The sequence below is a fragment of the Nymphaea colorata genome, chromosome 14, assembly GCF_008831285.2.
Source record: "Nymphaea colorata isolate Beijing-Zhang1983 chromosome 14, ASM883128v2, whole genome shotgun sequence".
Classification (NCBI taxonomy): Eukaryota; Viridiplantae; Streptophyta; class Magnoliopsida; order Nymphaeales; family Nymphaeaceae; genus Nymphaea; species Nymphaea colorata.
In genome coordinates, this window is record NC_045151.1 from 789,502 (window position 1) to 813,014 (window position 23,513).

At 37.5% G+C, this 23,513-nt stretch overlaps 1 protein-coding gene across 1 annotated transcript; it reads left to right on the forward strand.

Annotated features, from left to right (window-relative positions):
• The first annotated feature begins 12,872 nt into the window (after nt 1-12,872).
• On the forward strand, nt 12,873-14,827 carry LOC116267626 (AP2/ERF and B3 domain-containing transcription factor RAV1-like). The gene is made up of 2 exons (XM_031649482.2): nt 12,873-13,352; nt 13,673-14,827. Exon 2 carries the CDS (start codon nt 13,691-13,693, stop codon nt 14,567-14,569), a length of 879 nt encoding a protein of 292 aa, XP_031505342.1. The 5' UTR covers nt 12,873-13,352; nt 13,673-13,690; the 3' UTR covers nt 14,570-14,827.
• The last annotated feature ends 8,686 nt before the right edge of the window (nt 14,828-23,513 follow it).

A 23,513-nucleotide genomic window follows, 5' to 3' on the forward strand; every position in this document is an offset into this window, starting at 1 on the left:
TGTTTACTTCTGCTTCTTTATTCGTAGAGGCGAAGCTTCCCTTTGAAGCAAAAATGACTCGAAGCGATGGGGCGAGGCGAGCTATGCATGAAGCGTTGGCTCCGTAGCTTCGCCGAGGCGCGCCTCGGAGCCTTTTTCCAATTGTTTTCGGTAGCCCTCTCTCCGGACCGAGGGCCGCCGACCATGTTTGTGCGACCCAATAATTGAACGAACCGGTGCCTTTGGATGGAGCCGTATATGATATTATCTCTGAATCACTATTATTTTCTAATTTTAATCTCGCATCTTATTAGTGTGGATGTGGCTTTTTTTCCTTTTCGTTTTGATTAGGTAATGTTACATCTGCTTTCTCTAGATTGGCTAAGTTGTGTGGATTCAATATCATATTTACTTGTAGCATGTTTATTGAAGTGAAATTTTGTCAAGTTCTATCTGCATGTACGTAAGTAACATGGTGTATTCATGTATATATATATCCCTTCTAATTTATTGTTTTTCCTAGTTGGGATTTGGGTTTCTCAGGGTGTATAGGATTGGCAGATAAACATTATTAAATACTTACTGATATTTGCATTGATGAGATCACTCATTGTAACTTTTATTAAAATTGGATAGTGCAGCTTTTTTTATTGTTGTTTACTTCTATACTTCTCTCGTTCTTTTGGTTGATATTTTTAGTTCAATTTTGGGTTTCCTAGTTTTGATTATTCATTTACAAATTTTATGTTTGTGCAACAATAGAATACGTGTGTAATTTTACACTGATTGTTCAACTCAACTCCATTAGCACAAGAAATTTTTATACATAGAACGTATTGTGATGATAGAGAATATTACTTTTTAGAAAGTTTTTTAGGATAGGTCGATTTAGGATGTCTCCACGTCCATTCGGCTATTTTAATATGATCTCATGATTGTGGCATATTTTTAGTTGATAAAACACATGTGTTATGATTTTATTATTAAAATCTCACCCATTAAGTTAATTTGTGTGTTTAGAAGATTGTAAACTTGGTTGACATCAAATTGAGTAAAAAATAAGCTATTTAGAGTCACCGGGAGTGAAATCCAATGCAAATTGGGGCCAATATGAAGTTAGATCCATATCTTAGCTAAATAGATCCAAAAACTCACAGCAATATCCAATTCAAACCAAAATTTGTGCTAAAACAATGAAAAAGAACCTTAGTATGGGCAGCTTCCATTTTATAGGATTTTCAACATGAGTTAGTTTGTCCAAATTGCATGTTTAGTGGTTCTTTAAGAAGTCTAGGGAGCATGGGACTTGTCTTGGGATTTTTGATCTAGAAATTAACCTCCAAATTATTCCATGACATTTTTGCCTTTCTCATGAACAATTGTCCCAGCCCTTTTCTGTTTTTCCTCTCCATAAACAACTCTTCTTGCTTGGTAGACTGTTCTCCTCCACTTCCCAATTATTCTATTGAAATTCTCTAGACTTCTGAGTTCTTCTACTCTATCTTTAATTTTAGATTTGCAAGCATGTAGTTAAGAGTTTTGCTGTTATTGAGTTCATATTATTGCAATTAGATAATGATGTTCCTTTGCTAGAACATGTCTGTAGTTAGATCTAATCATTTTTTTATTTAAAGTAGAATGTCCATATAGACAAGACCAACTTCTGGCATGAATACCTACCATGAGGGAAGGGGTCAACTGGATGACATAATTCAATGCAATTGATTTTGCATAGTTGAGCCACTCCATTGAATCCTCCTTATGATTCGTTGTAATTTCTTTTCAACCTTTATGGACAAGAGATTGAGCAATAAGAAATATGAATGCAGGGGAGAAATGCATACTTAATCATGGTTGCTCTTCCAGCTAGTGAGAGGTATCAAGGTCTTCAAGTGGCCAATATGTTTTCTGTCAACAATGTGCATACATGTAGAGGGTCTTATAACTTGTAGTTGAAGGGGTAGCCCAAAATGTTGAATAGAGGGATCGACAATTCGACATGCGAAAATCTCAAAAACTACATGTTTAATGATTATGTGTGAAACACATCACATTTAGAAAGTAAATACATGCATGCATCCATGATTTTAAAGTTCAAATCCAAGTTTAAGTTGTTTTAGACGCCAAGGATTTCCAGTTGAAATTGCATCATAAACAAAGTTAAAATGGGAGAAGTAAAAGAAATTTCAGTGTTTTGTGGATCAATTGTGCGTGAAGTTTATTTTGGATTTTGGCCTGCCATGATGGGTTGTCCAAGACCTGGAAGTTTGCAACACTCATTCTGTCATTGTAATACCTATTTTGTCATGACAATGTCATTTTTCAATCCACTCTAGTAGATGTTCTTAATCTTTTGCCTCTTCCATCATTCTCTTTTGTTTTTATCATCATTTGTATGTGATTTTCCTTCTAGGGTCTAACACAGTTTTGCTTGTGTTTGAAGCCATTCAAATGCCATGGGTTCCAACAAGACATCTACTTGCTATTGGTGGCCTTTTCTATTTTCTGCAGACTCTTCGACTCTCCATTTCGCAGATTGCTTATTCAATCATCTGCACCATGAAGACCTTAAAAACAAGGTGAGGAACATCTAGGAACTGGATTCAGAGGCCATAAGACCATCCTTTCCTCCCGTTCCTCATTGGGTGCAGTTCCCTTCTCACCCTTTTTCCTTCAGAGTCTCATTATGGTAGATTATGTTGCATTTTTTTTTGCATTTTTTTTTTCAGGTGAGTGGGAGGTTGTCCACTGCCTAGATGAGGCCCGAAGGCCCTCCAACCCATTCCTCCTACCTCTAGGGTCCAAGGCTGTGTTGGAGCCTGGGTGAGTAGCAGGTCGCCTTCAATTCGATGGAGTGCACCCCACCTTTAATGGCCTGGCCAGGGGAGTAGTACCAACGACATTCAAAACAAGAGCATGCAGTCTACACGACCTCCGCCTCGACCAACTATGCTATGCCCCTTGAGGTAGCATTCTTGCATTTTTTCATGGTGTGCTCTTACATGCTTCATTTCTGGCTTCTAATGGCTCTAATTATATATATTTCTGGCAGATGGATCTATATATATTCACCGCCGGTTTTCTATTTTGAGGCCTAAAGCTGTCACCATTATTGTGTGTTTTACCTTTGTTTTCGACCTCCTTTTGTGATTATTTTGGATTATTATTGTATATATTTTATTTTAGACTACCATGTATTATCATTAGTGATAATGTATTAATGCCGATTACATAGTGTAAATGATGTACATTAATTTAACATTAATGCATGCATGAAATCATCGGTCCACATTATATTCTAGTGAGTAGTTTTCCTTATATCATGTAGGTCTTGTTTAGGTATTCACAAAAGGCAATCCTTTTGCGCAAGGTCTTCATTAATAAGGAAACCTTTCCGTCCAACCTGTATGAAATGTTATGGAACAACTATAGCAAGACTCTTGGCTATGTGTACAGAGGTTAGATTTCCTTACATGAACGGGACCAACGCTGTCAAAACTGAAGAAGCCTAGGCAACTTTCTTTCTTGGTAGATTCCATAATAGTGTTAGTAGTCAGCAACATCAGCCAATTTTTCTATTGGGGTATATATATATATATATATATACACACACACACACATACACACACAAAATATATATTTATAGTCAATAGGAGACAACAATATATAAATATACACTTCCAAATGTAAATATGTACATTTAGAGGAACTGAAATCAGCCTATTGTCGAGTGTTGCCAAATGACAACATATTGAAAACCATTGGTTTCTAAAAACCCTATGCAATAGAAGCACTACCAATGGTTTGTGGTATACCAACAATTCATGATGTTTTTAGAAACGATTTAAAGGGTGTTTCGCTACCACTTTAAAATATTTAGCCAGTCGGCAGCATCTGACATGCGACATATTTCAATTTTCTCATACACTTATTTGTAAAAACTTTTGGAAAAGGTTATGAGTGCACATGCTAACACCTATATACCTCTCATATTGATAATTTCTAACTTTTTTTTTCTATCAATTTATTGTCGGGCCACAACACCCATCCTAGTTGAAGGAATTAAGTCGACGAATCTGTACTTACATAGCCCAACTTCCAACACAAGTTTGAGTTGAACATGATCCCTCCTTGAGGGGGTCGTGAAGCATGCAACCTTGTAAAGCATCTCATCGGGTTTTTAGATTACTCTTCTTTTGGGGCTGGATGATATAACTTGTTATGATGATATAACTTCCATAACAACATGAAGACCATTCAAGAAGTATAAAAGGTGTCGGCAATGAGCTTTACCACTTGAGAAATCATGGGAGGCATTGAGAAACTATAGCAAATCTAAAATGATGGAAACGATACATAATGGTAACTGCAACACTTGGAAAGAACTACTTGAACCAAACCAAATTGCAGAATCTTCTATTTCAAGTTTGTCATGCGAACCAATCTCCAAATTTCTGCATTGTGAAGGAGTCTCACCGCCTTTCTAGCAAAGCTTGTCAGTTTTGGGGCTATCTTAGTCAATGTAGAGCATCATAATTCCATTTGCATTGTAGGGTGATTGGCCTGCTTGATCAAAGAGAAGAATTATAGAAGAAACTTCTTTTTAGTAGATTTTGGAAGCCTAAGGATCAAACCAATTTTTATGTGTTGAATTTGCACTTGTTGGGGTTAGCATAGTTGAAAAACCCACGACTTGGACTCGATCGGCAGATGACTAGGTCACTGGTTCAACAAGTTGACTTATCGACTAGGTGAGTTCACCGTGAATCGGTCGAGTTTCACAATTACTTGAATAGGGTGAGTCGGGCTGAGTCGGGCCAAGTCGAGCAGAGTCAGAGGTGAATCTGGCCGAGTTAGGTGCAAGGTGGGCCATCCTTGACTTGTAACCAGATTTTCTAGCGACCCGAGCTGATCGAGCGATTCACGAGCCAACTCGACAAGTCAGCCAACTATGGGGGTTAGGTTCAAACTAAAAAGAGAAAATACATGGTTGATGTGATTGGCAACTCATATCCTTAGCTTGTTCAAGGTCAAAATTCTTTAGTAGTAGACAATACTTTCCTTTTACTCAACCTTATCAAATAAAGAGAATAGAGTATCACCTCCAATTCGTAGAGAGTACCTATAGAATACAGTATAAAAAGTATTGTATATACAGAATTCTTTATTAAATGTGGTATTGCAGCCTTAGTGGGTACTGTATGCCATCAGAAAGACCATAAAGAAACAATAGGGGATTCCTCGTGTCATGTGGATAATGATTATTGTTTTGCAAGGTTGTGATTTGGTTTTACAGCAAGCCATAAAGTTATGTTTGATACCATAAATGTTAGGAATACACGAAGTGTTTCTAGTAGCAAGAATTTATCATAACTTAGATATTTAAGTGCATGAATTAAGCCATTCTGTATAGAAAGATTTTCCAATATTGATCCATCCATTAAACTTTTTTGTAGCATTGTGCAAGAAAAGTTCTATTAGATTTGCATTTTCTGGGTTAAAAGCAATTTATTGTTTTTGGCTACCAGGGGTGTAGTGCACTAGGTAGCAAAGCAGCCCACTTCAAGGGAGTCTGTGTTATGAAACTCGTGGTTGATATCACGTCCTGGTGTGCTGCTCCTCTCTACCATTAAAGGTCCCTAAGCACGCTTTATAAATCTCCAAGGGGAAGGGCATTGGGTGGGAGAGGGGAGCTATGGCCTCGTTAGGGCAGTGGAAAAATAACCACTCGCCTGCAAGGGAAAAAAAAAGCAATTTATTGCTTCAACCATAACCTTCAATTATAAGGCTTTGTTTTGTCATTGTTCAATGTTTCTAACTTCTTTTCTCGTCATCTAGCTTCCTTATATGATTCTTTGAAACGACAATCTAGAACCAAGGTTAACTATGCAAACAACCAGACTTACAAAGGTACGAGTTTCTTCCATATTAGTTCATCTGGTGCCTTTTGCATCGGTTGCCTTTTCATGGAAATTTTATTGATACAAATTCCCTTTAAACATCACAATTTATCTTTTGTGGAAATACATAGTCTTCAAGGATAAATGTTGATATTGGTCACTATTATTTTTGTCTATATTTATGTGCATGCATTGCGTGGTATACGGCAGTATTTGCATTGGAATCATTTGTTGCCAACGGTAGCAACATCTAGCTATTATTTGGGGAGGTTTTGGTTGCGACTTTTGTCGAATTTATTAGAGGTCGACCAAAGTCAAAGGCGTCTCTTGGTAATTTTAAAATGTGGGGAACGAGTAATAACTATCCCAAACCCATAATTATAAATATAAAGCACTGACGCTTAGTTTTTTTGCCATAGAAATGGGTTGCAATGGTTTAAGCTCTGGCGCTTACTCTGGCATTAAAATAGCACCAGAGCTGTTGTTCACTACCGCTACTTTAGCCCAAGTGCTATAAAGAATTAACAGCTTTTCCCTGCTGCAGTTGATTATTCAGGTACAGCATCCATACCTTGCTACTCCAGGACTATGTGTACCATGGATTCATGTTCCTTACTAGTAGAACAGTATATAGTTTTTCTCCAAGTGATGCCTATGGTGCTGCTATTACTATCCTATTGTAACTTGTAACATCATGTGAATTCTAGTGGCAATGGATCCTATAAGCCAAACCCTTCACTTGCTAGGTCCTTGGTGTTAATCCTGCATGTTAAGCATGAAACAAGCTGCTGCAGTGTATCTTCTATCTGGGCATATGCAGTGGAGGAGCCACATGTTGGCTGGTGTCCCCACACTAGCCTCACAAAGTATGACTAGTTTTATATTAATGATTTGATATATTTGATTGTGTATATATATATATATATATATATATTACTCAACTATCTAATCAGGGCTGTCCATCTGATGCATATGGATGGTTGAGGAAAAAATATGAAGAAAAAGGTGACAACTAATACTATATAACAAAAATATCAATCGCCTTTTTCTTCTTATTTTTCTCTCGTCTATCATGCTAGATTGAGTGGTCCTGATTATATAGTTAAGTTACTAGTCATCATTCAATTTTCATATATATATATATATATATATATATATATATATATATATATATATATATATATATATATATATATATATATATATATATATAAAAAATACACACACACACATGGGTGCATGTGCTTCTTGATTTTTACGAAGCCTCGTTTCCTCTTTCTAAGTCATTGCTTTATAACTTTGACTTTCCTTCTATGGTGGTGTGGATGCATTGGAGCCCTTTATGCTCCGCTTTATGAGGGAGGAAATGAGGTAAACTAGCATTTCGTTTTTTCCAACAAGCCATAAAGTTATGTTTGATACCATAACTATTAGGAGTACATGAAGTGTTGTTAGTTGCAATACTTTATCATAACTTAGAGTTAAATATTTAATTGCATGCCTTAAGCCATTGTGTTCCGTATAGAAAGATTTTCAAATGTTGATGCCTCCATAAACTTTTTTGCAGCATTGTGCAATAAAACTTCTATTTGATTTGCACTCTGGGTTAAACGCAATTTATTGTTTTAAGCATAACTTTCAATTATAAAGCTTCCATTTGTCATTTGTTTAATTTCTGAACTTCTTTTCTTGTCATCTAGCCTTTTTGTAGGATTCTTTAAAAGGAGAATCTAGAACCAAGGCTAGCTATGCAAACATCCGAACTTCAAAGGTACCATTTTCTCCATATCATCTGGTTCCTTTGGCATCAGTTGCCTTTTCATGGAAAATCTATTGGGGAAAATTTCCCCTAAACATCAAAATGATCATTTGTGGAGATCTATAGTCTTCAAGGATAAATGTAAGGGTGAGCGCCGGGCCGGGTTGTCAGCGGGTACCCGGTACCCGGCCCATTACGGGCCCGGGTCCGGGTACAAACTTCATGTCATCGGGCTTTCGTCCGTAGTGCCCAGCCCGGCCCGACATCATAACGGGCCGGGTCCGGGTTACTTGACTTGGCCCGTTGGGACCCGGTTAAGTCGATAAGTCAAAATGAAAATGTTTAGGGTTTCTTTTCGCCTTTCTTTTTTCATTGGAAAGGGAAAGAGGGTTGTGCAAAACTGCGACTCTTTGAGCTGAAACTCATTCACTCCTCTGCCTCTGCCTCTGTGCCTCCTCCTTAGCTGTTTAAAGGGATGAAACATCCACCACATCCGCATATTCTTGCATTCTTTTGGGCAGAAGAGCGCTCAGATTCTCGCTTATTGCTTTGGGAACGGGAGCGGAATCCAAAAGCATAGAGCCGTGAGGTTTCCCAGAGCAAGAGTAAATGTATCATTTCCTAAGGCTTCCGCTATCTTGAGCGTGGATTTTGGCGACATTCTCTTAATTTTTTGGTGAGGTCCTGTCTGAGATGTTTGGATATGTCCAGGAATGAGGCAGAATCGAGCTAGGAGGCAGTGTAGCTGAGTTCTTGCCATGATATTCTTTGTCGTTCTTAGGTCTGGGAAGGTTATTCGTTGAAGGAGTTGTGTTTTCTGCTGAGATCTAGAAGGTTATTCGTTGAAGGAGTGTTGTGCTTTCGGACTTTTGTTGAAGCTTTGCTTGATTTTTAGCTCGGGGAATTATAGGCTTCATTTGTTTAAAAAACGGGCCGGGCCGAGCCTCGAATTTGATTGACTAGGCCCGGTACCCGGCCCGACCCGATCCAAATGCGTGTCATTAACGATGTTCATTAAACGGGCCCGGCCGACCGACCCGGCCCGGCCCGACCGACCGACCCGGCCCGGCCCGACCGACCCGGCCCGGCCCGGCCCGGCCGACCGACCCGGCCCGGCCCGACCGACCGACCCGGCCCGGCCCGACCGACCGACCCGGCCGACCCGGCCGACCGACCCGGCCCGGCCGACCCGACCCGGCCGACCCGTTTTTACCCTCTAAAGCCAGAGCTATAAAGAATTGTCGTAGTGATTTGCCATTTTTACCCTCTAAAGAATGTGATGGAGAATACATTTAATTTTGTTGGTACACCTAATCTTTCCCTTGAATAAACTTTAACGCTTTTATGAAGAAAAATCCTTCACCTTATAACTGTTTTAAATGTTGATAAAGCCCAATCTAACCCTGAAACGGTTAACCATGTACGACATTAATAGTACAGTTAAATAGGCTTTGCAAAATAACAAACTCGAGAGTTGTTATTGTTGATGGTACTTTTATCATTTTTATCTCACAAGCCTCGCTTTGAGTTAGTAACAATCCATGGTTAATTGACATAAGCTTATTTTCTATTAATAGATTATTACAAAAAACTGTCCTTAGTAATATAAAAAATGCTACTTATATTTATATTTTTTTATTACAGTCAAAAGTTTAAGGGAGGGTTTGGATGCCACCCTCAAAAACTTGGTAATGAGTTTTTGAAAACCTATTTTGTATGTTTGGATGACCAGCCAGGTTTTGACTATTTACAACTAGGTTTTTGATGAAAAACCTAGAGGGGGCCTAGTTTTTTCATTCTCATGTGAAAACACAGTAAACAACATTTTCTTGTAATCCAAACACTTTCGAGGAGTGGTTCTGAAAGTTTTGCCTCTAAAATCAGGTTTTGAAGTGACGTCCAAACGCCTCCTAAATGTATGCTTCTAAAATTTCACTAATATTTAGCTGTTCTAGTCGAGGGACATGGATGTGTACAACGAGAACCTAGAACTGGAGCATGAAAGGGAAGAAGCTGCCATGATCATAAGAGAAGCAACCAATGGTGCCCACAAAAAAACTGCAGGTCCCGCCCGCCAATTTCATTTTGTCGTTTAACTCCCATTGTCTGTATCTCTGTCTTTTCCCCTTCTCACTCTCACCGGCCTCTTGTAGATGACAGACTAACATATGAGACCTCCGGTGTCTGGTCTCTGCCAATGTAATCGACCTGTTTCTCTCCTATTCAATTCCTGTCCTCACATCCCTCCGGCCTTTCCCTAGCACTGTCGCTCTAGTGGTTCTCACCATTGAAGCTATCGCTCTGGCTTTGGTTTCAATCTGTCGACTCCGAGAGTCCAACTACGTAGAAGCTGATTATATACACAGTCTCCATCTATGTAATTTTGTGTCATTTTAACTATGACAAAAAAAACGCAATGGTTAATACAAAACCAAACTTTTTATATGGATAAAAAATTGAAGATTCAATAAAGGTAAAACTTGTCATCGTATGCACCAATACATTTCTTTAAGCAATAAAAAAGTGTTTTTGTATTTTTGTCTTGCTTATAACGTTATCTTATTATCTCATAAAGACCTTATTATTTGATAAACATTATTTCATACTTATGTTTAACATTATATACATCTATTCGTTGTCTTATTTTCTTATAAATTTATTTGTTAACTCATAAACATTATCTCATACTTATGTTTCACATTATCTCGTACATCCGTCTGTTTGTTATCTTATTATCTCATAAATCTTTTGTTATCTCATACTTATTTATTATCTCATACTTATTTATTATTGCATATACATGCATATGCAATGTTTGACAATAAAAGTAAATATACATATTGGTAGTAGAGTCCATATTTGACGTATGCTTGTTATATACATGGAGCGGCGTACAAAACTCTCTCTCACAACCTGCTGAAAGATGAGGAAGCAAGGGAGCACTGTTGGTTTACAAGTATTATATATTAACTGTTTCCTGGTATATTAGATGTTGATCCTATTGATATATGGTAGAATCATATACATATAAAATTTTGACGATCTCTTAGAACCCCTGACAATGTAAAATGCAAATTTCAAGTTCCTCCACGCACATAATGTCTGCAGATTTGAATTGTCAACAAAATTTTATTACAAGATTAAATCCGATCAAAGGTAGGGAATGTAAGACTTGATTCAAGTAAGATATTGAACAAAAGTTCAAAAATTTTAAAGACATGTAATTCTCGAAACAAACTAATTGGACATAAGAAGAAAGTTATCTATTTCGTAACAAACTCCATGAATGCGAGCTTCATATATATTGAAGAATCCAAGAATCCCAGAACTTTTATATGAATTATCACAATTTTAGGCAGGAAGATTGCATGTGTGCAGATAAGTTTATGAAAGATTGCATTCATATATGAACAAAGTGCTCGCTTCTTAATTCTTATCGATTATTAAAGATCACGCAGCTAATTAAAGTTGTCAATGCCTGATCTTCTGCTTAATTACCAACCTAAAATACTGATATCTAGTTTTTTGCTTTCGTGAACGGCAGTGCTATATGGACGGTGGGATGAATGCGTCCAAGGGAACAAAAGAACGTACAAATTCGAAAATAGAGACAACGTGGTACGGGAAAAAGGTCTCATTTGCAAGTTGCACACTGAACGACAAAACAAAAATCTTCGAGCACCAACGTAAATCTGCCTCGGAGTGGATGAAATTAATATCGTATGAAAACATGGCCATGGAGGAGATGAAGAACCTGCTCAATCTGCCATTTTAATTATTCTCACCTCCATTGTTTTGATTGCTTCCCTCCCTCATTTCCATGGCCTTGGATTCCATTTTTTGACCTTGTTACCACTGTCGTCCTCTTTCTCTTAACATATAGGGGTGAACAACGAGTTGAACTACTCGACTCGTTAAAGCTTCGCTTGAACTCGTCAAGCCGAGTCATTTTCTTAACGAGTTAAACTCGAGTTCATGAGTCGACTCGTTCAAATAATCAAGTTGAGTTGGAGCTCAACACGTAACTGCTGAGTCGAGCTCAAGCCTTAACCTAGTTTGTCGAGCTTTAATGAAGTCAATATATTCAAACGAGTTTACGAATTTGTCGAGCCTTAATCGAGTTGAGCTTGAACTCAACACGTAATGATGAATATCAATTCTATTTAAACGAATTTGTTGAACCTTAATCGAGTCGAGCTCGAGCTCAACACGTAACGATGAATATCAATTCTATTCAAACAAGTTTGTCGAACCTTAATCGAGTCGAGCTCGAGGTCAACACGTAAGTACGTAACTGTCAAGTCAAGTTCGAGCTTCTTCCTTCAAGCTCGAGCCAAGTCGAGTTTGAAGTTTCATTAGTCGAGCTGACTGAACTCGAGCTCGACTTGGCTCGTATTCACCCCTATCTACATACCGCTTCTTCACTTACCCTTTTCATTTGGAGGTATCAGTACTATTATACGGGCCAGCGCTTCTCGAGTTCTTGTTATGGTAAAGATAGTCAGCTGGATGCATTTACAGAAAGAAGGGAGATGGTAATGGTGGATCTTGGGACGTTTCCAATGAATATTTAGGATGGGTGTGAAACAAAACAAGGGTGGGACTTGAATATGACCAGCATCAGTTGTTCTGCAACTGCAAATGCTTCAACACCATTTGGAGGCACCTATAGGAGGTCTCGGAAGTTGGCTTTCTAATGGAGTGTTTGATTGTTTTGATTTTTTATTTTAAAATTAAAAATTCTAGAAAGAAATCCCACCTCGAACTGGAGATTCTAAAATTAAAAATCATGTGTTCGATAAACAGAAACTAAAATTTTAAAATTAATAAATTAAAATCATCATGGCATGTGTCCTAATTAAGGGATATAAACAAATTTTAAACTTATAAAATAACAATTAAAATTTTGAAATTTTGATTCTAGAATGAGATCCATTTTTTCTCCAACTTCAAATGTACAAAAACCACTTATAAGATCAGGCTGCCTTCTCCAATATCGAGAGTCTCTCTCTCTCACTCTCTCTCTCTCTGTGTACCCATTATGGCTTTTTGTGTAGGGGGGATGAATTGGCCTGATCAGAAAGACAACCGGGGAACAGCAGGAGGCCCACACTGCTCGTCTATCAACTACTTATAGAAAGAGAAAACAGGAATGAATAGTTCCTACTCTAATCTTCAATCTGTCCAACGACGACCACACAGAATTCATCGTGTGGGAGAATTGGTTCCTCTAAGACGGCACTGGCGAGCAGATACCGACAGCTTTTCTTTCAAATGATGAGGGAAGCCATTTTTTTATTTTTTTATTTCTCCTCCTTTTCTTTTTGGAGGATGCACACTTGCCGACTGAATCGGCGCGTGTTGAACGTGATATTATCTGATTCTGTCACTGACCTCAGCCATATCCCGATGTCGATCCCACCAACCAGAAAAGACTCTCCTCGTCACCTTGAGACTGCTAGAAAAGATACAAACCCCCATGGACATTGAATTGTTGACCTCTTTCATTACCTGGTTCGTCTCATTACAGGCAACAATCTGTAGACTGTACAGGTTCTTAATTGGAGGTAGCGCTTCTGTGGTGGCAATCCCTTATTTCTCCAAGTTAAAATCGAGTGAAGATCTTCATCTGAAAAATAGAGTGTCCATCGTCCCCTCGAAATCGACGCCAGATGCAGAAGGAACCATTTTAACATATTGAGTTGCACGCGCAGGTGGGTTGGGACGAAGGAGATATATAGGTTCAGGAACAGGACCATCCTACTGCTTTCTTGTCCCTTCCAGCGAGGGGCTTGTACCATCCGCTATGAATTAAATTGCTTAGATGGGAACGCAGAATCTACAATATGTGCTCTTGTTTCTGCTTTAATTATGTGGTTGTCTTCCAATCAAAAGGAGAGATAGGTTTGATATACAGGGTTCTTCATTTGCCCTTTAGTTGTGCTGCAGACACTTGCAGCATTGAGATAGAGAGGGAGAGAGAGCTCATTCACCTTCCATGACCATACGATTTATGGACCCTTTGTTGTTACAGACTGTTGGCTTTGCAGATATGAAGAGAAACAAGGAATGCTGGAGCCGCGGAGGGGTGGAAGAGATTCCCTTCCTCTTCCATGGCGCCAACAACGACACCACCACCACCGGAAACAATGCCGTCTTCGTGACCCCCGCCGGGAAGCTTCCATCTTCCCGGTACAAGGGAGTGGTTCCCCAGCCAAACGGCAAGTGGGGAGCTCAAATATACGAGCAGCACCAGCGGGTGTGGCTGGGGACGTTCCGCAAGGAGGTGGAGGCGGCGGTGGCCTACGACGTCGCCGCCCTCAAGTACAGAGGAGGAGAGGCTGTCACCAACTTCAGGATCGTGTGGGAAGACCAACACCAGACCGCCTTCTTGGAGGCTCACTCCAAGGAAGAGATCATCGACATGCTCAGGAAGAACACCTACCACGAAGAGCTGGCTGCGGCCAAAGAAAACGCCGCGGGCTCTTGTCCCTCATCGGCGTGGGCGGGGCGAGAGTTTCGCCTGAGATTCATGGAGAAGGAGGCGTTGTTCGATAAGGTGCTGACGCCCAGCGACGTGGGGAAGCTCAACAGGCTCGTGATTCCGAAGCAGTACGCCGAGGCATGCTTTCCTCAGCTGCTCAACGGCGGCAGCGATAGCCTGCTGCTCGGCTTCGAAGACGAAGGTGGGCGAGTTTGGAGGATCAAGTACTCGTTCTGGAATAGCAGCCAGAGCTATGTCCTGACTAGAGGCTGGAGAGGGTTTGTGAAGGAGAAGGGGCTCCAGGCAGGAGATGTGATCACGTTCTCTAGGTCTATTGCTGGTCCTGATCAGAATCTGTATCATATAACATCGAAGCATGCCGGAGGAGGAGACTCTGATTGCTCCACATCGCATGAAGAACTCCTGCAATATGCAACACAGCATTGAAAGTCTTTGGGATGATGCTGGAGAGTTTTGTTCAATCCTTTGATCGGTTGCAAGATCCAGTGCATGTCACCGGGAAGGTATTCAACGCCATTAATTACCAGTTTGGATTCAGAACCATGGCTGTGTCATGCTTAAAGGGGAGTTACTCAATTATTTATGTTCACTAGTGTCATTCTCCATTATTAGGGAGGCGTTCGGCCGTGTTGAATTTTGCTTGTAGAATTAAAAATTTAGGCAAAATTTCATGTCAAATTGAAATTGGAATGAAAATTTTAGTTCTAATTTTCTTTTGTGTTTGATAGTCTAAAATTTCATTTTTAGAATGAAAAAAAATGATGAGCTTGATAAAATATAAATTAAACTTTTAAAATTGTTAAATTGGAACTATCATAACATGCGATGAAAAAACTTAAAATTCTAGAATTGTAATTTCACCCCTAAGAGAACATTATATTTCCAGAATTTTGATTGAATGAGTTTATTAAATAATCAAAATTTTTTGTTTGATGACACAATTTCCATTTCATCAACAAAATGAGAATTATTATAATTTCAATCACGTCAAGGATAGTGGATTCTAAGTTGAAGTTTGCAGTTTTCCACACATCCCACGGCTTTAAATAACAACTCACATCAACAGAAACCTAACCAGTAGAAATTACTATTATGAACCGTTATGAAGGCAAGAAAGATGACTGCCATGCATGGCTTTATAAAGAAGCCAAATTCCAAAGAAGTTCTTCGTGTAGTAAAGCTGATTTAATTGATATTAGAAGTCACACACTATATAAGAGTTCTGCCAGAGTCACACACTCATCAAACCCAACTAAGTTTGTGGTTGTTGTTGTTGTTGCTGATATTGATTTGAATTAACTGATTTAACTTGATTCTCAAGGTACATAGCATAATTGGTTGAGCAAGGACTTGTGACATGGTTGTTGTTGTTGTTATTATTTATTTAGATTTTTTTTGAATTAAGTGATTTAACTTCAGCTTCTAGGGGCACAACATAGCTGGTCGGACTAGGGCATGTGAACTGGTTGTTGTTGTTATTATGGACATTGATTTGGGTTTGATTTGAATTAGCTAATTTAACTTGAGCCTCCAAGGGACATAACATAGATGGTTGGACTCGGGCGTGTGAAGTAGTTGTTGCTGTTGTTGTTAATGTCGATATTGATTTGAATTACTTGACTTAACTTAAGCCTCAAGAGACATAACATAGCTGGTTTGATCCGACTGGGGCATGTGAAAAGGTAAGTCTCGAATTCAATTTAATCACTATGTTTCCATATATTAAGTCGTGTGACACAACGCATAAGTTGAAGAGTGTATTACTGCTGATACTATTGCATCTTGAAGGCAGGATAAATGAGATGACTTTCGAGATTCTTTTTTAGCCAATGATGGTGTGTTATCCTCATGCTCACCTAAAACTTATTTAACTTGAATTGTGGGAAAATGATCAAATGAAAAGATACTATTTCTCAACTGCATCAAAGAGAACAACCATGCCCGCCATTCGTCATACATATCCATAAAAGGCTACATTTTTCTTCAATGGGACTTATATATATATATCTAGAGAGAGAGAGACAGAGAGAGAGAGAGACTATGAGACTTTTTTTTCCTCTTTGCAATTACTTACCACCCCACTCTAAGAGTAGTACTTATAAGTAGATATCATTCGACAAGGTTTATTTACAATGATCAGAATAATGCCTCAGATCATGTAGCTTGGATATGAAAATATGAATTTTTGAGCCTTAAAATTGGCCAATACTAAGAAGTTGATTGCTCTCTCTCTCTCTCTCTCTCTCTCTATATATATATATATATATATATATATATATATATATATATATATATATATATATCAAATCGGCTATATAATTTTAAAAGTTCAATAGTAATATCTTCTTCTTCCCTCTCCTTTATATGTATAAAATGTTTGCCTGCTGCTGAAATTTAACACTAACGTTCAGCTAAAGGTGCAGGAAAGCTTGTATTTAAAAACCGTTTGAGACATTTATCTGACCGATAATTGTGTACTTCAATTAAACAAATCATTGATTGTATATTATTAGATAAGCCAAGGGTTAACAACCTATTACCTGAAAAAGAAACCCGGAGGCCGCCGATTCCCCATTACTTTCAGGTTTCTACGCTGCATCGGCATCAATTATTGACTTGTGTATAAAAGGAAGCATCTTGAAGGGTCACTGACTTATTTTAGCGAGTTTCAAATAGGGATGTCAATGAAATCAGATAAATTCTTAATTGTATCTGTTTTTTCGGATATTCACATATTTGGATTCAGACACAAATAAAAAAGTCATATCTGAATCTGAAATCCTATTTAACAATCCAAATGTGTTTTGAATCTGATTTTTATATTCATATCCGAATCCTAAATACTGTTTAACAATCCGAATCAGATGTGAGTCCGATTTTTAAATTCATGTCCGAATCTCAAATTTTAAACCGAATTTTGCTAATTTTCGAAATATAAGAACATTAGATATATGACATTTGTTTAAAAACAAATCCAATCCAAATCGGTATTTGAATTTGATAAAATATTCATGTATATCTGAATCCAAATGCGAATTGGATCAGATCTCATTTCTTACATCCAAGTCCGATCTGATTTGTTAATCAGATATTAATTTTTTTTATATCTGATTTTTTCGAATCCATTTGATCAAATATTCGATCCAAATCAGATATATTTACCTCCCCGATTCTAAATGTTGTGAAATGTCCATCTCCTTCCATATGATGAAGGAAACGACCAATCGAAGAAAACCACCAATCCCTACTTAATTTTTCATTGTTGATGACTTGGTGTTGATGTTCATTGTGGCTGATAATGACTGTCTGGAGTACAGTGATGTCTCACTCTCCGCGTATGCTTCCATAACTTCATGACAAAAAGGACGCATTCTACAGCCATTAAAATCGTGGTCTTAATTTATTGACATTTTAAAAGCTTTGGTAAACTGACTCGATAATAATATCGTTCAACGGACGACTCGAGTGCAAGATAAAAACGTCTGGCAGCTATGTACGGTTGTTGTTATATATATATATATATAAAAAGAGAGTGAGACTAAATTAAATTGTGCTCGTTACCCAACTCAACTCATTTTAGTAAAGGTTGCGTGTGCAGTTATGCGTGTAAGCTTATATACGCAGTAAAAGGAGGAAGATGTTTCTGTAATCTTAAAAAAACATGTCCTTTGTAGTCATTTCACTTTTTTATTTTCATTTTTATCTTACCAAAATTTATTTTTTTCTATGTGAACAAGGAGGAGTACTTTTATTATTAACCATGCACTATGGCGCATATAACCAGCTTTGAACTCATTTTGATTCATAATTATGAACGGTAAAAGAAAAAAGAGAAATGTGATTAACTATTAATTTATATATTTTTCTTCATGTTTTTCTCCTAATAGTCTATCAGGATAATTAGATGGCCTTCAAGACCTGGATAGCCAAATCACCAATATATATATATATATATATATATATATATATATATATATAGAGAGAGAGAGAGAGAGAGAGAGAGAGAGAGAGGTATGACATCCAGCTATGTAAGGATGCATCTTATTTACATATAGGTAAAGGCGAATTGGGTCTTAAAGATTCAAGGGGCCAAAATCTGAGCCGATCTATTAGATACAGTCTGATTAAATTGAACTAAATAAAGGGTGGACCTGAACGGAGTCCAATTACCAGTTTACATCTTTTATTGAACTGTAAAAGATTGATAGCAAAAGAAATTGCATCCTGCAGGCTTCAAGACGGAGTGCATTGTAATGGATAATTAAGGCCTTGAAAGAGAAACTTGATCCCTGATCCCAAGACGATGGATTTTAACAGTGTGTTTGGCCATTGACGATGTCAGACATTCACTGCAGTCACTAATTGGTAATTCATGAACATCAGCACCATTGAAGGCAAACAGTCGTCCCACCAAGTGGAAAATTTTTTGAAATAGAAAAGTCTGTCAAGAGCAAGAATTGAGAGGAGGATCCATATATAGTTGGTCCTGCCTGTGTATGTTTTCTGATATTTTCAAATCCTTCTTACCCATTTTCAAGTTCTCTGAATTCATCTACCTATCTTTGAAGCTATAAACCATTGAATTCGGAAACCATCCGGCTTGACCAAATTATCCAATTGGCAATCATGTCCTTCATATACATCGTAGCATTTCATATCATTCTTCGATTGAAAGTTTCAAAGATGCAACAATTGCACCATACATTTGAAAATCTTGCGTCTTCAAATCCAATCCAATCTTTCTGTGACCACCATCTTCTGCTTTAATTCTAATTTCATGGAGTCAAATCCATCTTTGAAGCTACAAACCATTAAACTCAGAAACCATCCGACTTGACCAAACCAAAGCAGTCTTATCCTTGATATCTTTAGCATTTCATATCATTCTTCGATTCAAAATGCAACAACTACACCATAGATTTGAAAACTTGCATATTCAAATCCTTATTCTCACTTTAGATGCCTCTCCCCCGCCTGACTTAGGGATCCATGGATTTGAAGCATAATAGAGATGTTGAATCCACCATCGTCAAAGCTATAGTTTGCCAAGACTATAAATTTGAGGTGAAACTCGCATCAAATTTCAACCTTTCATTGGAACTCACATTAAATTAATTAGATCTAATATAAAGCCTGCTAAAGCATATGTGAAGGTTGACATGCCTTGTTCTCTCTACCCGGGAAGTCATGAATTACTCAAATTGACCTATCATTCTGTTACCTGGATACGTCCAAAAGATTGAAGACAAGGGAATGAATTTGGAAAATCCTGAAATGGAATTAAAGCATGAAATAAAAAAGGAGACGAAAAAGCCAATACAGAAGGGGCCCTACATATATAGAACGGAAAAAGATCTCTCATGAACAAGTTGCGCATGAGTGACAAGAAAAGGAAAGGCAAATGAAACGTGCTCAATCTGCCACGGAAATTTATTCTCGATCTCTGCCGCTTTTTGATCGGTTCCTCTTCTCACTTTATCATTTTGGGGTCCATTCCTGAGTAACCACAGTAGAGATAATTCTTCAGCTTCCTTTCTATGTTTATTGTATATGCAGGGGGGCATCAAGTATTTATTTAAGTTGAAGAGGTATGTACGCAATAAAAGTCGACCAGAATGGTTAATTGCAATGGGCTATTTGACAGATGAATGCATGACATTTTGTTCAACATATTGTAGATGTTTAGAATCAAGAATAAGTAAACCTTAAAAGAATGCAAAGACATAGCCAGTGTAAAGAGAGTGGGAAGTCAATTAGGCACATCAAAATTGGTAACATGGACACATTAACTCACTACTAAGTGCACACGTACATATTATTCATTGATAACCATCAAGCAAAATACATATTATATGGGGAAAGGATAAAGTTTCTTTGCTTGAGTTTGAGTTTCTTCAATTTCAAACTCAAGTTATTCAGTTTATGACACAATAGTAGGGGCGGAGCCAAGGTAGGGCCTCCATGGGCCCTGGCCCCCACCTCTTTTTTTTTTTAAATTTATATATAAATTTTAAAAAATTTTACTTGTTTTATATAAACATTTTGAAAAATAATATTTTAGCCCTAGTTAAAATTTTAAAACTTTAATTCGGTCTGTTTCATGAAAAATTTTGGCTTCGTCCCTAGTGATACGAACCTATATTTCATAAAAGTTTATTTGTTGTGATGAGTTAAATTTCATTTCTGATAGAACTAACATATTTTCTTAATGTTCAGTATAGACATGCCGACACCGCCAAACTTTTAAGATTTCTACCTCAGTGATAAGATTACTATGGGAGCACTTTCTGTTCATATTAGCATTTGTTAAAAAAACTTTATGTAACTTTTAATTATTGTGAATCACTTGTATTGTTGTATATAAGTTCGAACAATTGTTAAATCTATACGGTTGGTTCATGAACATGTAATTGTTTTGTTTGCTTCCTTTGATAGATGAAAAAAGTAAGCAAATATGTTGTATATGTATTTTCAATTTTGAAAAAAATTATATTATAATCGAACAGGAAAAAAAATTAAAAGACTTTCACTGATGCTTAAATATGCGTTGATAATGAGAACAACGTTAACCAGACATCGGTTAAACTAGCGTCCAGGTATTTGTCAGTAAAAAGTTTTACGGACGACAAGTAACATGTTGGAAATAATTGATTATTAGCGCAGTAATAGTCAATATTTACTTACGTCTTGGCAGCACTAGTGACACCCTACACCGATGCCCCTGTTTAGTGTGTTAATGATGATTTGTGTCGTTACCCTCTTCATTAACAAAAACACAAAACATCTGTAAAACCATTATCAACATGCTTTAGTTTCACGGACATTTTGTGGCCATTGGTTATGCCTATGTTTTTTTTTTTTGTAGTGGATGCACCAAAAGACTTGGAAACAATTTAAAGCACGCTTAATTTTTTGATTTTTTTTTACCATGGTCAACCGAAAAGAACCATAAAATTGTTTCTACTAAATTTTTGATTCATTAGTGAATTAACATAAGAATTGTTTGAAGGGACATCACGTAATTGGTCAAGTTAAGGGTATTGTCTAGGTCTTTAGTTTGATTCATGTGGGTATTATGCTTATGCTCCTTTGTTTTAAGGTGGTGGGGTGCAACATCTAAATTGAAGGGTACATTGCAGCCATTGTTTATGCCGACGTAGCTCAGGACCTCAAAGGCAAGAGGAACGGGAGGGTTGCAGGACCTTGATTTGGATGATAGAGTAAGATGAACCTATCCTTCACCCTGATTTAGTAGAAGAATTAAATTTTCATATTTTTACCCTCCAAAGAATGAGATGGAGAATATATTTAACTTTGTTGGTACACCTACGCTTTCCTTTTGAATAAACTTATAGCTTCAACGAAGAAAGACCGTTCACCTTATCACTTTTAAATATTAATTAAAGTCCAATCTAACGCTGCAATGCTTAACCATGTATGATATCAATAGTATAGTTAAATAGACTCCTGCAAAATAATAAACTCGAAATTTGTTACTATTCATGGTATTTTAGCATTTTATCTCACGAATATAGCTTTGAGTTAATAATAACCCATCGTATATTGACGGAAGATTATTTTCTATTAATAGATTATTATGAAAAAACAGTCTTCAACAACATAAAAAGAACAAATTCTATTTTCTTTTTATTATAGTAAAAAGTTCAAGTGTACATTCTAAAATTTCAGTAAAATTTAGTGCTTCTGATTCAAGGGCATTTTTTGCATACGACACGAACCTGAATTGGGAGCTGCTTGAAAAGGAAGGTGCTGCCAACATCAGACAAGCAATCAATGGCGTCTTATCAAGATTATGGACTTTTCCTAGTGCGCAAGAAACCGCAGGTCCCGCCATTTTATCATTCAATTCCCACTGTCGGTATCTCTGTGTCTTTTCCCCTCTCGCTCTCACCGGCCTCCTGCAGATGGCAGATTAACGTACGAGGCCTCCGGCGTCCGGTCTCTGCCAATTTGTCGACCCGTCTCTCTCCTATTTCCTGCCCTGACATGCAACTTGCCCGCCCTCCGGCCTTTCCCCGGCGCTCTCTTTTGTTGTTCTTATCGTTGTCGGCATCGCTCTGGCTCTGGTTACAGTCCGTCGACTCCAATTGCATCAGCCCAAAGATGACGAAGCAGCGACTTGGTTTAGTAGAATATTATGATCCTATTGCTAGTAGGATCATACAAATATAAGAAGCAATTTTGAAGTTTCTTCACCCACATAATGTCTGCCTTGCCAACAGAAATTTACAAGACCAGATTAAAGGCAGGCAGATCTAAGCCTTGATTCAACCAAGATATCGAACAAAAGTAAAAAAAAATAAATATAATTCTCTAATCAAACTAATTGCACATAGGAAAAAAGTTATCCATTCCATTACGAGCTCCATGCATGGGAATTTAAGAATGTCAAGGGATTAGATTGGAATCAGATGTATTTTTAACAATATCCTTTTTTTTTTTATATTCATGTACTTTGATTCAAATTTCGGATTCAAATGCAAATGAAAACAAGCTGTATCCAAATCCGGATCCTAAATCTAATTTCCCAATCTAAATCTGGTTTTTAAAATCCGAATCTGAATTTTGAATGGTATGTGGCCGCTTTTCAAAAGGTAAGAGCGTTGGATATATGATATTTATTTAAAACTAAATCCGATCCAAATTCAAATGTATATCGAATTTGATATTTATATATATTTGAATCTAATCGGATGTCATTTCTTAAATTCGAATCCATTTCGATTTTTTAATCTGCTTTTTCCCAAAGGTTCAATCAGATATTCAATCTAGATTAGATATATTGACCTCCCTAAATGAGACCTTCATATATTATAGAATCCAAGAACAAGGGAACTTTTATGTCGATTATCAAATTTTTGGGCAGGAAGATTGCATGTGTGCAGATAAGTTTCAGAAAGATCGCATGCATATATGAACAAAGTGTTCACGTCTTATGTATCATATGTGCTGCTAAAGTTGAGAACAAGGCCTGATCTTCCGCTTATCAACTTAAACTGGCCTCTAGTTTTATGTTTCTTGGACGGCAGTTGTATCTGGACGGTGGGACGAATGCGTCCAAATGAAATGACAGGAATATACATAAAGAAAATAACGTACGAATTCCAAAATAGAGACAATGAAGTACGGGAAAAAGGTGTCATTTGCAAGTTGCACACTGAGCAACAAAATAAATAATAAAATCTTGAAGCACCAGCAGGAATCTGCCTTCCAGTGGGTGAAATTAATATCGTATTGAATTATTGCCAATGAAGAAATCAATAACGTGCTCGCTCTGCCATGTCAATTATCCTCACTGCCTCGTTTTGCCCTCACTTCCATTACTTAGGATTCCATTTACCTATTACCA

Excerpts from the sequence above, each read along its gene's own strand:
- LOC116267626 (XM_031649482.2), top strand. The coding sequence starts at position 13,691 with ATGAAGAGAAACAAGGAATGCTGGAGCCGCGGAGGGGTGGAAGAGATT.